General features: G+C 44.0%; 1 protein-coding gene across 1 annotated transcript; it reads left to right on the forward strand.

The window, feature by feature from the left end:
- The first annotated feature begins 5,177 nt into the window (after window positions 1–5,177).
- Window positions 5,178–6,031, forward strand: Msgn1 (mesogenin 1). Its single transcript, XM_051181898.1, has one exon. It carries the CDS (start codon window positions 5,414–5,416, stop codon window positions 5,978–5,980), a length of 567 nt encoding a protein of 188 aa, XP_051037855.1. The 5' UTR covers window positions 5,178–5,413; the 3' UTR covers window positions 5,981–6,031.
- Window positions 6,032–17,802: the final 11,771 nt, after the last annotated feature.

The following is a 17,802-nucleotide window of genomic DNA, read 5'->3' on the forward strand; positions in this document are numbered from 1 at the left end:
GTTGTAGACAATAGGACCTGAGTGTGTTTGTTTTATGAAGAATAAGATGTTCTCCTAAAATTTTCTGTTTTGAGAAATGTTTGAGTATCCACCCTTATCTCCTGTTGGATTGTGCTAATGATCAAGGAAAATACTTGGAGTGGAGGCAGACAGACAGATGGGTGGAGTGGAAGTAGATAGACAGATGCCCTGGAGTAGAGGCAGACAGACAGATACCCTAGAGTGGAGGTAGCAGACAGATGCCTTGGAGTGGAAGCAGACAGACATATACTCTCTGCAATAAACCACAAGCTAGGGGGAGCCTAAAACTCTCCCATTTCTTACCTCTCTTGGGACGGGTCTCACTAGAGTCTAAGCCTCAGTTTTTTACTTTTTAAAATAGGAACATGAATTGTATTTCTGTATCATTTAAATAAAGTAAAACATAAAGAGCTCAGTACTAGAAAAATTTCTTATTTGCACTTTACTATTCTCATGTCCAAAATTACCATAAGAATAGCCATAGGAACAGTGTGGCTCCCATACATACAGCACTTGCATCAGACTTAAGAATTAGGCCTGTTCACTATTGTGTGTGTGTGTGACTTAATTAAACCATGTAATTTAGGAATATGGACAATCTAAACTGACTCTAACAGTCTCCCTAATTGTCTAGAGATTTGATTCCATACCACAGCGGATGCCCTAGACCTTAAGTATTTCTCCAAACTCTGTATGTATCAACTCTATATATGTTTTTTCTTAATCCCATCTATATATCTATGTTAGGGTTTTGTTTATAAATTAGGCACAGTAAGAGATTAAGAATATTAACTGAAAAAATAAAGCATAACAATAGTGTAATAAGCTACATATTGTACTGTAATCATAGTGAATGGGTTTTCTCTCTTTTGGAATATTACATTGTACTAATTTTACTCCTCTTTATGTGATAATGTGAGATGATACAATGTAATGAGATGAGGTGAAGAGTGTTCTAGGTGGAGTACAGTTGTATGGTCTATTTCTTTATACTAGTATAAATGGTACTAATTTGGAATTTAAGATATGTTTATTTCTGGGATTTTCCTTCGAATACTTTTGCATCATAGTTAACTGATGGGTGACTACATTCTCAGAAATAAAACTGTGGGCAAGGAGGGGGACTACTACATATCTGTTCAGGTGCTGATTAATCCCAGGTCTCTCTTCTACATTTACTGTGTGAATCCAGGCTAGTCTTTTTATATTGTCCAAGTTCCCTTTCAAGTTTGGATGCCTACCTCAACAGCTCTACAGGAGTTGCCAGTCTGATGCGTCCAGCTGTCCCCCAAGAAGCAGCAAAAGCATGATTACTCTCCAATTTGAGTCAGCCCGACCCCCCCCTGGGAATATCAGACCAGATATGCTACATTGGGGAAACTATTGAGTGATTCTGTGTCTCTATATTCCCCCCCCCCCCGCTTTCCTCTTTGTTTTTTGAGACAGGATTTCTCTGTAGTTTTGGATCCTGTCCTGGAACTTGCTCTGTAGACCAGGCTGGCCTCAAACTCACAGAGATCCACCTGCCTGTGCCTCCCAAGTGCTGCGATTAAAGACGTGTGCCACCAACACCCTGCTTCAATTTCTCCTTCACAGAGCAGGACTGGTAGTGATAATATTACACATAGACATGATTAATTCTCCATAATTACATTCATTGAATGTATGGTTCCTTATTTTGTCAGATCTCAGCATGTTTCAAGGGGTCAAGCTTATTCATTTGATCTGTTTGTTTGCTGAAGACAAAAGCTATTTAACTTACTTTTTGTCCTTAGCATCCAGTACAGCAGACAACATACAGCATGAGCCAAACAGAAACCTAGATCTATGGGAATACACTATCAAAATGGCAGGCAAAAAGATGGGGCCTAATCAAGAGTTGAAGAGGTTTGGGGTCTGATACAGGCAGGAACAGCACCTTGGAGAGGGTGGGTTTTGGACTAAGCCTTGTACCTTGTAGATATTGGCAATGGTTATGTAACATGCATAATGCAGATTCTAAGGTGGGAACACTGTATAAATGGACAATACATGAAAGTTGTATTTTGTGCTGTTTCTCAGAGGACAGATATTGCATTTGAGTCATCTTCCATGACAATTTGTATGGTGCAACCTAGCATGGAAATGGATAATTTCCATAGTGAGACTATAATTTTCTTTATTAACCTTGGAAATATTGAGATAGCCTGTGATGATCATAGTCATGCCCTCTTACAAATGCAGGAGGAGTAAACAGACATTAAATATAGAAACCTTATACCAGTGACCCACTCCGCAGGAGGTAAGCCATCTACTTGGCATGAAAACTTAGGGCGTGATCCACATCAGTTCCCAGAAAAGAAAAAAGATGGACCTTGAAGCCAGGCAATTCTGGATCTTCTGTTCCCATCCCTGCACAGCCTTTTGGTGTGGCACCGAATGCAGCTGGCCTTCCCCAGAGTACAGATGGAACTACAGTCTCAGTGCCCCCTGGGCCTTCTGTTATGGTACTCTGTGAATTAAGTCTATTCACACCCCAGTGATAGACAGGCTTCATCCTATTTTAGAGCCAGGAAGGAGTTCAATGGATGGATGCTCTTCAGGTAGATGACAAGCCAGACCTTAATTCCAGTTTCCAAATTACAACACATGCACCATGAGAAGGTAGGACAGTCACTCTAGGGGTACCATGGCTCACCTTCTTCATATAGCACATTTTCCATTAGAGATTTTTGGGCCCCCTCTAGACTGAATGAATTGTCCACTTTAGTATACATAATGGAAAAAGGAAAAAGAAAAAAAAAATTCCAGTATCATGTGGCCAAAGCCAGGTCCTTGAATTCTAGGGGGACCACATTGTGTCTCACCTTTTCATTTTCTTCAATTTGAGCAAAGAGTGATTCATGGAGACAGGCCAGATCAGTGTGAATCTTGGCCAGTACTGCCTCCTAGCAGAGGGGAAAAGTGCACATTAAGAATATGGACGCCAGGCCATTTCCTCACTCTAATAATGTGCTTTTGGGATCAACATTGTTGGAGCCTCTGCTCAGAGTCATACTGGTGGTGTGACTGTGACAATTGACAACAATCACTAAACAAACTCCAATCAAGTATCTACAATGCACTTAAGACCTATGTTTTGTTTGAGACAGGGTCTCATGACTCTTGGGCTGTCTTTGAGTTTAATATGTAGTTGGGCAGGACCTTGAATTTCTCATTCCATTGCCTGTGCTTCTGAAGTCCTGGGATTGCCAAGGATGTGCAACCACACTCAGCTTGTGCAGGGTGAGGGTTCGACCCTAGGACCTTAGAAAGGGTAAGCAAGCATTCTACCCACTGAGGTACATTCCATGCCCACATGAATCAAAGATTTAGCAGACAGTTTCTCATTTAGAAAATAAATTTGGGCTGGGCATGGTGACACATACTTTTATCTTAGCTCTGGGGGGGGGGGGGCAGAAGAAAGTGAATCTCTGAGTTCCAGGCCAGCCTGGTGTATAGAGAGAGTTCCAAGACAGTTAGGGCTACACAGGGAAAACTCGTCTCAAAAAAACAAAACAAACCAACAAAATAAAATAAAACTTGCAAAGAGAGGAAGAAACTGAAGAAATTAGTGACTTGCAAATGAAGCCGTGGAAAGGAGGGAAATATGAAAGTTTTAGAACAGAAATGGTATTATAGTCTGACTCTGGTGGTAGCCACCTGAGCCACCTTGTGTCCTAAGTCACACGCATGCCACATGCCTTCTAACAACAGACTGGCCTAAGGGAAATGTTATTTTTAAAATGATGGGTGTTTGGAGTTTTATGGGGAATTTGCCACTTTCTATTGAGTGTGCCACTTCCTGTTGGGGGTTGTAACCAAGTTTCTCAAGCTCTGGGAACCTCAGCCTTTTATGTGTATAATGCTGGAATTTTTCAATCTAAGGTTAGTTGTAATACATGAAAAAAAGTTCTTGAAAAAATTCCACTTTACTCTGGGCTTTGGAACTGGGGCAGAAGGGAGAGAGAAGGAGAATGAGAAGTAGGAGGGAATAGAATACATTTATTATATTTCATTAGCACTGTTGCTGGGGCCCTGGCTCCATGTCTTTCAGCAAATGGTAAAGCTAAGTGTATTTTTCTCCAGATTACATACTTCAGATGTTTATTTCCTGAGCCTTGCTAATTAAAAAATACCACAAGAGTTCTAATTAGGTCCTTGACATTTCTTTCTAACAATTGCAAAGGGCTGAAATAACCATGTTAAAGGACAAGTCGATGTGAAATGAAAGGTGATGGTGACGTTAATATTCTTTTGAACAATGAGTTGCATGTTCCTGAGACAAATGGGGGAATTTGGAACTACTTTTCCTAAGTGTGTGTCTGTGGGAACATATAGGAAATGAAGCTAACTAGCAAGGCTATCCAACTTAACACATTTGGTGGCATTTGGAGTAGTGGTGGGGGAAAATGACTCTCTTGTTAATTTCACACTTCCTCTATACATTTCAGAAAATGAGGTGTGACCAGGCAGCTGGATTTTTAAAAAGACCTTCATCAGGCTAAATGCCAGCCGAGTACACTTGCAAATTCCTGGCTTTACGAATGTCCTATTGTCTGATGGATGTCTGCTTGCTGCAGGGATTCTGGTGTGATCACTTAAAGCAAGGGCTTTCTTCTTCTTCTTCTCCTCCTCCTCCTCCTCTTCCTCCTCCTCCTTCTAGGATATTTCCTGTTCCATAAGGCTCCCAGCTTACTGGATGTGCTGGTTTGTTCCTCTATGGTAGGTTTTGTTTTTGTTTTTAAACCTGGGGCAGTTAACTAAAGTGGGGAATGAAGTGAGCATTGATCAGAGCCTTCTGCTTGCTAGCCTATGCCAGCCCCAGGAAATAGGAGCCATTATTGCCTGCATTTGACACAGAAGAGCATCAAAGCTCAGACTTGCTTTGTCGCAGTCCCGTGCTTCTCCTCCAACAACAACCACCCCATCTACTCTTAAAATATCCCAGAGGTGGGCGGATCCTCCTGGCCCAAAGGCCCCCCCACAGGAGCCCCTCCTTGCTGCAGATCCCCAGGTTTGTTTTCTTTGGCTCCTCATTAATGAGTTCCACAGGACAATGCTAAACCTGGTTATGCAGACTTAATTGGTTTAGTTACAACAAGATAATTCCTTTTTTCTTCTCTTGGAGGCCGGTCTGTTTAAAGACATTTTAGCTGGAAGATGCTAATTATCAATGAGGAGAAAGTGACACCTGAGGAGTTCATTTTCCATCTTGGTCCTTGGTTCTTCCTTTGAACTCCCTCCACCAGGGGCCTCTTTGCCACTTTGTCCCCATCCCCTACCATCATAAAAGAGAGCTAGTCTCTGGCCAGGGCAGCAGAACTTTTCTTTCACATTTGCCAAGGAGTCCTTCCACTGCTGTTTCAGGGGTATGGACAACCTGGGAGAGACTTTCCTCAACCTGGAGGATGGCCTTGATTCTTCTGACACTGTTGGCCTGCTGGCCTCCTGGGACTGGAAAAGCCGAGCCAGGCCCTTGGAGCTCAGCCAGGCATCTCCAACTCAGAGCCTCTCCCCAGTTCCTTCTCTGGAGTCCTACTCTGGGGTTGCACTGCCCTGTGGGCACAGTGGAGCGAGCATTGGCAGCAGCGATGGCTACAGCAGCCATGGGGCTGGTGGCCTGGTAGAGCTGGATTATAGCATGTTAGCTTTCCAACCCGCCTACCTGCAAGCCTCTGGTGGTCTCAAAGGCCAGAAGGGCAGCAAAGTCAAGATGTCTGTCCAACGGAGACGCAAAGCCAGCGAGAGAGAGAAACTCAGGATGCGGACCTTGGCAGATGCCCTGCACACGCTCCGGAATTACCTGCCCCCTGTCTACAGCCAGAGAGGCCAGCCGCTCACCAAGATCCAGACACTCAAGTACACTATCAAGTACATCGGGGAACTCACAGACCTCCTCAACAGCGGTGGAAGAGAGCCCAGGCCCCAGAGTGTGTGAGTTCTGCCCGCTGGGGGAATCCTACTGGTTCCAGACCTATGAACAGTCATAGAGAAGTTCTGAAGACCCTGAACTTGTCTTCCAGGACAATAGGACAGAGTTATCATCGTGGACACTTAGTGTGGCAATCTGGTGATCTGCTAAGTTGAAAGGGACTTCCATCAGACCTACTGGAGCTGCGGGGACATTCACCTGCCAGGCAAGCAGGACACTCCCAGATAGCCTCATCCTGTCTTCAGTGGCTTGGCTTTTGCAAAGAGACAGATTATTTTGTCCTGTGTCTTTTAAAGGTACTTTAAAGGTTTAATACAGTTTAAATACACTCTTTTTGATCATGTGGAATACCTACAACCATATACCCTGATTCCCCTACCATTTTGGTTTGGGGAGTTTTCTTTCTGTTGGAATGAAACTTGTATTTTGTACAGTATCCAATGTGAAGCTTGAATTCTTATTTAGGAAAACTGTGTCAAGTAAGGAGTTGTTTCTCTCTCAGTCCCCCCCCCCCGTGTGTGTGTGTGTGTGTGTGTGTGTGTGTGTGTGTGTGTGTGTGCTTGAAAGCATGTCTTTACTTTGGGGGGGTAGGAGTAAAGTCATTTCATTGCAGAAGGAACTTGTATCACAATAAATAGGAAGTCACAAGCAGGTGGGCTGAGCTAAGGTAAGACACTGAAGATTCTATGATGAGAGTTTCCCTCTAAGGCACAGGAAGGAAGGCAGGGCTCCTGGGCTGCAGTGTCTGGGGAATGGGAGAAAGGAGGAAGGGAGGAAGGGTCCCATCATGATAGGGTGGCCAAGAAGCTGAACTTAAGGAGCAGGAGCTCTTAGTCCCAGGCCTACTGTGAATGTGATCTCATTGTTTTACACATTCATTTCTTCAATGAAAAGATTGGCTTAAAACAGTCAATTTGAACTCCATAGATAATAAGTGCAAAGGCCAGGATTATAAACCAAGGCTTTCTCTGACCCCTCTAAAGGAATTTATTTCATATACAAGGTCTAGCTGCCCTATCCTCACCCCCTCCATTTCATACCCTTCCTTTACCCCATGTGCCCCACTAGCCCACACGTCCCCATATACAGTCACATTCCCTCTTCTAGGTGCCCATCCTGCAGCAGCCCCAGTTTGGTTTTTCTGAATACAGAGGGCATCATATTGAAGGCTGTTCTTTTCTGAGTGCCTTTTCCTTGCTATGGTTATTAACCACTAGTGTGTGTCTTTAGTGACTCAATATTCTGTTCATGTTTCCTGTTGATTTTCCCCACTTTGGTGTTCTTATTGTTTTAATCACACAAATTACAAAAGCAGTGACTGTGTTCACAATGTCATGTCTAACCTCTTCCCATTTTTTCTTTGATGATACAAATATACTCAAATAAATATGCACACATGTACACTTTGAGGATCATCTTTATTTTTGTACCTCTGATTCTGACACAGCACTGTAAATTTGCATAAATATGTATGTGATATAAGTGCTGCTATTATTTCGATTTTGTAGGTGAGAAAATTGAAGGATGGCTTTCCCAGCCCAACACCACTCTCCAGTACCGGTTCTGCCTAATTCCTTTAATGAAGCACCTTCTGGATGATATTTAAATTGTTTGAGGTTATTTCATCACCAAAAAAAAAAAAAAAAAAAAAAAAAGAATAAATGCTTTGCTAAATAGAGACAAAAGCTTTGTACACTAGTAATTTTTAAATTAGCCTTAGCAGTCCTTGGGAAGGGTATTCCTAGGTCAGAGCATGTGTGTAGTTTACATGTTAATAAACATTATTTGATCATTTTCATTAAAGTTTGTAGTTATTTCTATTTCCACAAATATCTTGTGGTAAACCAGCAGTCCCACATAATCTCTAGCTATCAGCCACCTCAAGAATTGGTAGCAGGCAAACACAGTGACAGCATCATGTCAGTTTTAATTTATCTATTTATTAGTTGAGATGGAGCAGTTTTCTTTGATCTAATGAGACTACTATTAATTCTGGTTCCTCTCCTGCAGTGTGCCTGTTTTTGTTCTTTGTAGTGTTTTAGTTGGAGTGTCTTCCTGTTAATTTGGGAAAGTACATTACCTGGGTTGAAATTGTTCCTGATAATTTGGTGCGTTTGGGGTTCTTTTTACGTTTGTCATTATGTTGCTTTATATTTATAATTTTGATTATGTTATAGCTTGTTCCTTACAGTTTTTCATTTTTATATGATCAAGTCTTTTTTGTTGTTGTTGTTGTTTTATGACTTATGTAATTTTTTTCCTTTGTGTAATTTTTCCTAGATCCAAAAGGTTTAAATTTCTTTTCCAATTATTTTTATTGCTGCATTTTAAAGTCATGGATTTTTAATACAACTGAAATTGTGTCTACTTAGAATTTAGCTTCACTTGTGACTAGTGGTTTTATAACCTAAGAATAGCATGTTTTATTTGTAAGGGGTAGTGGGGTGCTAGGGCGGGGTAAATTAAAAAAACATCCTATTTATATGAATCTTCATCAGTTTCTTTATTAATTTTTTTGGTGTTTGGTGAAGAAACAAGAAACCATTGGTCTATAGCAAGATTTTTCTTGAGGGACTTTGCCTTCTATATGTATTTATTCGAGATAGCATGTACAACCATGTGTTTGTATATGTGCTCTGTAAGAGTGCACACATGTGCCTTGTAGAAGAGAAAAGCAGGCAGAATAGTACTATAGCCTTGGAGAGAACCAGTTGGTCTCAAAACCAATTTGAGATGAAATACTACTTTCCTTTTAGATTTAAACAAGTGAGAACCAAGTGCCCCCTGGCTTTTGAGTTTGTGAGTTCAATATTAAGGATGATTTAATCATTTGGGACATTTGGCTTGTCCTGGGGACCAAGGAATAGAAATGAATTACAAGGTCCCTGCTTTTACTTTCAAACATTCCCTCAAGGAGCTGGAGCAGCCTAGTCAGTGAAGTGCTTGTCCTGCAAACTGAAGGACCTGAGTTTTGATCCCCAACATTCACATAAACAAAACAAAACAAACAAACAAAATACTGGTGTGATGATTCAAGTCTGTAATCCCGTGTCAGGAAGATAAAGCCAGAAAGGTCCTGCTATACACCAGGGAGGCAGCATGGCTGAACAGGTGAGCTCGGGTTTTGTGAGAGAATCAATCTTCTTCTCCTTTTCCTTCTCCTCCTCCTTCTTAATTCCAAGGCTGGATTTCTTTGTGTAACAGTGCTGGCTGTCCTGGACCAGGCTGGCCAAGAATTCACTGAGATCTGCCTGCCTTTGCCTCCCAAGTGTTGGGACTAAAGTCATGCACTACCACCACCCAGTTGAGAGAATCAATCTTAAAAATAATGTAGAAAAGCAGCTGAAGAAGATACTTGACATTCATGTGCACACATGTGCACACACCTATGTGTACATGTCACACACAAATAGTTACCCCCCCAAAGAGAGAGAGAGGGAGGGGGAGAGAGAAAATAAAAGAGGGAGGAAGGGGGAGGGAGGAAGAGAGAAAAAGAGGGGGAGGGATGGATGGAGAGAGAGAGAGAGAGAGAAAGAGAGAGAGAGAGAGAGAGAGAGAAGAGACCTTCAAAGTCCCACTGTCACCTGTTAGTTGGGCTTGAGCTCAAGAACAAAGAGGCCTCTGAAAAGCCAGAAGTTGGGCTTTCTGGAAGATTACTCATGACCTTTAGTTTTGCCCTCACTCACCCCAGACTGCTGGCTTGCAACACAACTCCATTCTGAAGAGGCAAAAGTCTGAGAGCATTTGATGGCACAGCAGATCTTCCCTGAGAAGGGGCCTCCCTTGTAGGAAGCAGATCTGGAGTAGGTTCCTGATCCCTCCGGGGAGTGGCTAAAAGCACTTGGCTCAGGCCGAGCTTTAGAAAAGCAATAAGCTATTTCTGGTGCTGGGAAAAGGAAAGAACTGAGGAAACACTATCCATGTGTCTGTGCCTGGCTATGGGCCACATTCTCATGCTGACTCTTTGACACAGTTCTCCATGGAGATGGATACTCAGTGAGTTTCCTACTTTGAGAGCATGGAAACTGAGGTTTAGGATAGATAAGGACACAAAGTCCCATGGTTAGCCAGCAGCACACTTCGTGCTTAGCTCATGGCTCGGCTCTGCAGAGCTCAGCGTGCTTGGTCTGCTGTCATACTGCCTTCCTTCTCAGCTTGCTGGATGAGCTTGGCTCAGCTTTGAAAGGGCTCTTTGCGAAGGCTAAAGAAGTCCCTTTGCTTCCCTCCTCTGGGGCCCTTGTCTCTCTCACCACATAAAGCATTTCATCCCATCCTCTGAATTATGTCCCTTTGAACTTCCTCCCCTCTCCTTTAATGTTTCCGCAGAACCTCCTTTTATTTCCTTTGCCAGCGCTTAGAGTCTTAATCGAAAGCTGAAATCTGCCATCTGCTCACTTGTGTTCAATAAAGTTTCCACAATTCGCAAGAGCCTGAGGTCTTTTGTTCTGCTTGCACCTTCTGCTGCTGGAGTTGAACAGTCAGGAAGCCAAAGCAGGGTGTGAGTGTGTGGGTGGGTGGAATGGTATGGGGAGCGGGAAGCATGCAAATTGACAAGTTGGCAGAATTACTCCTGTAATTCTGTAAAAAAAAAAAAAAAAAAACCTTTTCAGAATAATAGCGACAGCTGGATATGTAACTTAATGGTCAGATGCTTGTTGGGTTTCATCCTGGATACTGCAACAAACACACATGCAAAAAATGTATGTGCCCCTGAGAACTTGCTGCAAGGGCTTTGCATACAATCTTCAAGTCCCTGGAGGTGGGGATGGGGATTCTCTGCTAGGCTTAGACCTTGACCCCTTTGGACACAGTTCATGATGTTTTGAAAGGAACCAAAGTCTGGTTAGCTCCACTCCTCTCTCCTCTCCCTTCTCCTCCTCTCCCCTCTCTTTCTTCCCTCTCTATACATGCCCTTCTTTCTCTTCTCCCTCCCATACTGCTGCTGGGAACCCAAGAAGATGCCCGAGATGGGCCAATGAAATGCAGACACTAAGCAGCACCTGTATCCTTACTAGGAAGGATTTGATCTTGCTATGTTGGTTCCAGACAAAACCTTGCACTCCAAGGAAGAAGAAAACACAAAGACTTCTGAGATGGCTAGGGCATGGGCAGGGCCATTTGGACAATTATTTGTCTCCTGTGTGGAAGGAGGGGGAGACTGGAAGCCCTTTGCTATCTGGGCACAGGAGGACACTATTTAAATGACCTTTACAGGACTTTATGATCCGGGGCTTTGAGGGAACCCCATTCTCAGGAGTGTTTCCCCTCTTTTTTTTTTCTTTCTGGAACTCCCTCTGTAGACCAGGTGGGCCTCGAACTCACAAGGAGCCACCTGTCTTTGCCTCTTGAACACTGGGATTAAAAGGGTGTGCATAAACTGATTCGCTTCCTATGTGTAACCAGGTGTCCCTGCTCTAATTCTTTGCTGTGGAACGTGAGAACCAGTGTGCTACAGCAGGTGCCCTATGACTGAGATTTGTGCCTCTAACCATGGGTATGGAGGCTGCTGATCTTCCCTGCTGTCAACTGTTGTCAATCATTGTCTTCACATGAACTCCACTGACTTCTGTTTCTTTTCATTCAGGTGATTGAACAGACCTTATAGGGGAGGCGTCAGGGACTTTGCACAGGAAGTTTTTTTTTGAAAACACTGAATAGGCTATTCTGTTCTAGTCCAAGAGGGCAGTGTAGACCCATTATCTGAGGTATCAGGTTGACTGTTCATAAGGTTCCTTATTGGATCTTTACTTTCATCTCCATGACCAGCACTAGGAAGCAATTGCCCACAATTCGAGTAACCTTGCCAAAAGTAACATAACTGGTGCAGATCCAAGTTCCACCCAGGCCTCGGTGACCCATTTTCTCATCAGTACTGAGTATAAATGGCCAAACTATGTATCCAAGTACAAGGCCAGTGTAGAAAGATCTCAGCGTTCATCTTTCCCAGGCAATGCCTTCACTAGGTGAAACTTTTGACTTGGTACCCAAACTTATTAGAAAATATTTTATTTTGTTATTATTTTTATGTGTACCTGTGTGTATGTGTATTTTCAAGGATACACACACACACACACACACACACACACACACACACACATATATCTGTGTGAGGTCAGAAGGGGAGCATGTCAGGTGTCCTGCTCTATCATCCTCCATCTTGTTCCTTTGAGACAGGCTCTCTCAATGAACCTAGAGCTAGGCTTGTGCCCGAATCAGTGTTCTGTCTTCTCTTCCCACAGTGCTGGGTCCTGGATAGTGTTAGATCCACTTGATACAAGGTAGAGTAAACTGAAGGAGGGGACCTCAATTGAGGAAATGTCTCCATAAGAGTCATCTGTAAGACATTATCTCAATTAGTGATTGATGTGGCAGCCCATTGTGAGTGGGGCCACCTCTGGGCTGGTGGCCCTGGGTTCTATCAGAAAGCAGGCTGAGCAAGTAAGCCAGTAAGCAGCTCTCCTCCATGGCTTCTGCATCAGCTTCTGCCTCTAGATTCGTGCCCTGCTTGAGTTCCTGTCCTGGTTTCCTTTGAGGATGAACAGTGATGTGGAAGTATGAGCAGAATAAATCTGTTTCTCCCCAACAGGATTTTTGATTATGGTGTTTCATCACAGCAATAGAAACCCTATGTTAGACATCCAATGTGGCCTACGCTGTTCCCAAAGCCATCCTCAGTATGTGCTCTGTGGTGCATTAATTCAAGGTGTGTTTTGTACTCACCCTTTCTGAATTTTCCAGTTTATCAACACACACAGACAGGGTAGGTCAACCAGCTACTTCTTGTAAGGGATCAGTTTTAAACTCTTGAACAGAATTTATTCTTTTCACCATTTAAGAATTCATACTCTCAGCCAGGCGTTGGTGGTGCATGCCTTTAAACCCAGCACTCAGGAGGCAGAGGCAGGCAAATCTCTGTGAGTTTGAGGCCAGCCTGGTCTACAGAGCAAGTTCCAGGACAGGCTCCAAAACAATACAGAGAAACCCTGTCTCAAAAAAAAAAATAATAATTCATACTCTCCAAAGATTGCTACCTCTATTTTCACTGTATGCCTTAATTGCTTCTTAGCAGAGAAAGCAAACATGAGAGTAGATGAAGTTCCAAGGATACTGGCAGGTACCAAAAAGCCTGTGTTGTGAGGGAGGATCCAATTAGGGTCAGAGAGTGTAGGATGCTAATGATGGTAAGAGCTGTGGATCCAGGGCAGAGGGAATCAGATGCTAGCTTCCACCCTGCCACCATGCTCTGCCTTGTGCTTCATAAAGGGCATGCAAGGACAGACTTACAACTGCCAGAGAGAGACCTGACAAGACACAACCAGGCCACTGCTCATTACAGGACATTGGGAAGACTTCACATAGCAAGTGTCTGGGCACTTGATGGAGCCAAGGGCATCCTCCTCCGGGGAAACTATGTCTCAAAAGCTTAAAGGTCTGGAGAAATTCCAGCACTTAGGAGGAATTCCCTGGAGTGGTTTAGCAGAAGCACCGAGTGAGATTGGAGGGGCAGAGAACAGAGAATGCACGAGCAAGCAGGAATGGACTGGGTGGAGCTTGAGCAACCAAGTTGTGGGGCAGTTGACCTTTGGCCTGAGAGAAGCCTGGCCAATAGATAACTCAGGTAGTTATCTATTGATGTCTCTATCAGAACACTGGGCAGACTTTGGTGGCTCCTCATGGGAGCCCTTACCTGCTGGGAGGAGTAGATAAGGGGTGAGATGGAGGAGGGGCATGGGGGGCAGGAGGAGGGGTGGGAGTAAGAACTATGGCTGGAATGTAAATGAAATTTGAAATAAACAAAAACCAAAACACTTGGCATAGAACACAACAATACATGCTTCATGGCCAAATCACTAAGTGCTATTTTCCTAGTTTTACTTTTTGCATCTTTTATACTTGTCCCTCTTCCTCTGCATCACACCTGGGGTTAACTTAGGCCATTTATGATGCTATGACAAAATACTGGAGACTGGGTACTGAGTAAGTAATAGAAGTTTACTTCTCACACTCTGAATGCTGAGAAGGCCCAGATCAAGACGCAGACACTCGAGTCTTCTGAGGGCCCTGCTGTTCCTTCACATTGTGGAAAAGAAGGGCAAGAGGAGCGAATGCTATGTCTACTTTCTTCTGCCAGTTACTAACTCCACACACGAGGACAGTGTCCTTTAGGCTTAGCCATCTTCTAAATGCTTTATCTCCTATGCTTCTACATTGAAAATTTAGCTTATACCTACAGATTTATTTGTTTTTGAGACTGGATCCTACTATGTAGCTCTGGCTGCCCTGGAACTTGCTATGTAGACCAGACTGGCTTTGGACTTGCCAAGATCCGCCTACCTCTGCCTCCTAAGTGTGGGATTAAAGGTGTGTGCCACCACACTCAGATTGAGGATTCTTTTTTTTAAATTAATTTATTCATTATGTATATAGTATTCTGTCTGCATGTATGCCTAAAGGCCAGAAGAGGGCCTCATTATAGATCTCATTACAGATTGTGAGCCACCATATAGTTGCTGGGAATTGAACTCGGAACCTCTAGAAGAACAGCCAGTGCTCTTAACCTCTGAGCCATCTCTCCAGCCTGTTTTCAAAATATCATCTTGGAGCAGAGATGGTCCTTCACCAGTGGCTTGTCCTGCTGTATGGGGATCTTGGGTATCCCAGTCTCCACAACTGTTGAGCAATCAATTTATGATGCTTCCAAATTGCTCAGTCTGTGGTATTTCTGTAGCAGCTGGAACAGACTAAGACAGAGGGAGACAGTTCTGTTTGATGGGTCACATGCTTCTTGAATGAAATGTGCCTGAACCTAGAAGGGGGTGTGGCCTTCATGCTAGGGAAGAGGAGAGTTTAGGCCAGGAAATAAGGACAAAGTGCAGTTTCAGGGATCAGCAGCAGACCTGTTGTGATGTAGATAACAGCTGGGACAGAGGAGAGTGAGCTCAAGTATATGTTACAAAGGGTGCTGCTCATCTAAGGGACCTCAGACAGTGGAACCAGGATGCATTCCTGGTGCACAAAAGGACCTTGCAGACACATCCCCCATAGAGGGATACTACCTTCACCTAGAGACAGGAGAGAAGTCCTAGTCTCTACTTCAAATGACTTGACAGATTTACATGATCCCACCTGGATGGCATTACCCTACATGTAGAATTGGGGTCAGGGGATGGGAGGGGAGGGTGGTCAGGGTGCATGTAAGGAGGCAGAGAGGGTAAAAGGGAGGAAGAGAGGGAGGGAGGGAAGGAGGGGGAACTGGGATCGACATGTAAAATAAAAAAATTAAAAAACAAACAAACAAACAAACAAAGGGTGCCTCTCAAGCTAAGGGAGTCACAGTCACTTCTGAGTCTATGTGAAGATGACATATGTAACAGATCCATAAACTGAAATTGTGTCTCAGCCTGCTTAAGATCTCAGGAGAGACACAGAATCCCTGACCTTGGCACATCAATGCCTTAGCCATAAGGAGCTGGATGGTATAACTGAAGAGTGTCTCTAAGGGTGAAGTGGCTAAGAGCTTGCACTAGAGTTACCTAGTACTCCTTGGGGTCAGAAGCACAATTGAGGTTTAGGGTGACAAAAGGAGAAAGCTGGGCCAAAGAGGGGTAAAGAAACACCCCAGGGCTGGCAAAGCTGAAATGTTAGCTTTTGCCCACAAGAGGAGAGCGGGAGAGGGAAGGGAACATTCATGGCATTGTAAGGAGCAGTCATACAGCAGGGAGGGGGGCTTTACAGAAAGAGCAAGGAACCAAACTGTTGCATGGGGGTGGCAAAAAAATAAATAAATAAAAAAAGAAAAATAAAAAGAAAAAGAAAAAAGAAACAAGCCAAGGTGGCAGCACTGTAGAAATCCCTCTACAGAGAAACCAATGTGTCTATTATGTTGGGGCACTGGAAGGATGAATGTCAACAGCAGCAACAAGTGAATTCTAATAAGTACCAGAAGAGCAGATGCCCACTGAGGAGGCAGGTAGAGGGTTTACATAAAAGCCCCCCCCCACACTCATACAGGCTTTTTGAAGTCCCTTTTATGGGGAAAGAGCTAAAGTTAATAGAAAACAGCTTTAAGTGTGTTTACAGGGGTGAGATAATTTGACTGCTGGAAAAAGTGTAATGAAAAGTAGTAAAGCAAGAAAATACACCATGTGGAAAGGGAATCACATATTATAGGGTAGGTGGTCACCGGTATAGATCAAGTACCCTGAAAACATATTTGCAAGGCAAAGGGACAATCAGTCATACATCATGGGGTCACAGGTTCAGTGCTGGTTGGCTCCTGTTCTAATTTCACACTTCCTATAAGGCTGAGAGGGAGCCATAGTTACCTCCCACTTTACAGATGAGCAAACCCTGTCTGAGGGTGTAGAAGAAATCTTCTGGGGGTGGGTGGGGGCTTGGCTAATTAAGAGGCCTGTATAAGATCAAGCCAGTCAAAATTTCAGCAAGAAAGAGGGAACCCCTTCCCTATTCCACCCACCCTATCTGAGAAGCCACTGGTTGTTGATAACTCTGGGGGTGTGGCCACAGGTCACCCATTCTTCAGTGGGTGGCCGTGTGTTTATGTGTGTGTGTGTGTGTGTGTGTGTGTGTGTGTGTGTGTGTGAGAGAGAGAGAGAGAGAGAGAGAGAGAGAGAGAGAGGAGGGAGATGGTAAGGGTTAAGGACTTGGAGGGAAGTAGCAGTAAATAGATATCAAAAAACATGAATGTATGAAGTTTAAGCAAAACGTGTTTTTTAAAAGTTAAACACATATTCTCACTTAAACAAACACACAAAAAGCAACTGGCTACACAGCTTCTTTATCAGAAGCATTGCCCCTAACTTAGATGAAGACCTCCGAGCTGGGAGGGCTGGGGAGCTCAGGTATCGCCTGTTGTTAGTCCTGCACCAGGGGCTGAACCTGTGTTGTGTCCAGCTCTCTTGTCGGTCAGTGTCCACACCTCCCTTGTCTGGTGACCCTTTGCAAAGATTTAAGTATGGTTACCGCAGCAGTTTGCTTGATCTAATAACCCAATACTTCCCGAGTATCCACTCTCAGGAAATCAGGTCCCTGGAGTCATCCCTATTTTGCCCACCTTTCTCTGTCACAAGTGAGAGTCTGAGCTTCCCAGGACCAGCTTTTCTCCCTGCTAAAAAGGTTGCAAGAGCCAAAGGGCTCCCCTGTGGGCCAGAGGGGCCGGGAGGGCTTTACTTAAAAGAAACACAATGTGCTAGGTACAAGGCTAGAGCTGTGTTTTTGTTTGTTATGTGTTTTAAAAAGAAGCAAGGAATAACTGAGGTCCCCACTTCTCAGTCCCAGGCTGATTTGACAAAACTGAGGACCCCTTGGGGGTGTGAGGTGTCTGCTCTGTCTGTCTTTGTCCCCCTTTTGTGTTTTTCTTGGACTACAGAGTTCGTGGAGGCAGAGCCTAAACCCCACTTTGGGAAGAAGCTCCAGTTCATTGCCTTCACAGGAGCAGGCATCTAGACTCGCGCGGTTTGAGCGCCCCCTCCTGAATATCACCGGAACTGCAGGTCCCAGCGGTAGATCGTAAACTGCTAGGGTGGTCTGAGTGGGTGGCAAAGCACCAAGAACCTGATCCGCAGCCGATTTCTTTTGGAAGAGGGGTGGGGACGGGGGAAATCAGATTATATTATTCATGCCTTGCCCAAGACTATAAAAAAGAAAAGGCCAGCGTGGAGTGGTGATGCGGAGGGTGTAAACAGCATGAACCTCTAGTGCTGAGCGCTCATGGGCTCAGTTGGAGGGACTGCATCCTGCTTGTCACCGGGTTAAAAGATGCGTATCAGAGTAGAGTACCATCTTTAAGGCCCTCATTGAGAAATAAG

This window comes from Phodopus roborovskii, unplaced genomic scaffold, assembly GCF_943737965.1.
Source record: "Phodopus roborovskii unplaced genomic scaffold, PHOROB, whole genome shotgun sequence".
Taxonomy (NCBI): domain Eukaryota; kingdom Metazoa; phylum Chordata; class Mammalia; order Rodentia; family Cricetidae; genus Phodopus; species Phodopus roborovskii.

Excerpts from the sequence above, each read along its gene's own strand:
- Msgn1 (XM_051181898.1), top strand. The coding sequence starts at position 5,414 with ATGGACAACCTGGGAGAGACTTTCCTCAACCTGGAGGATGGCCTTGAT.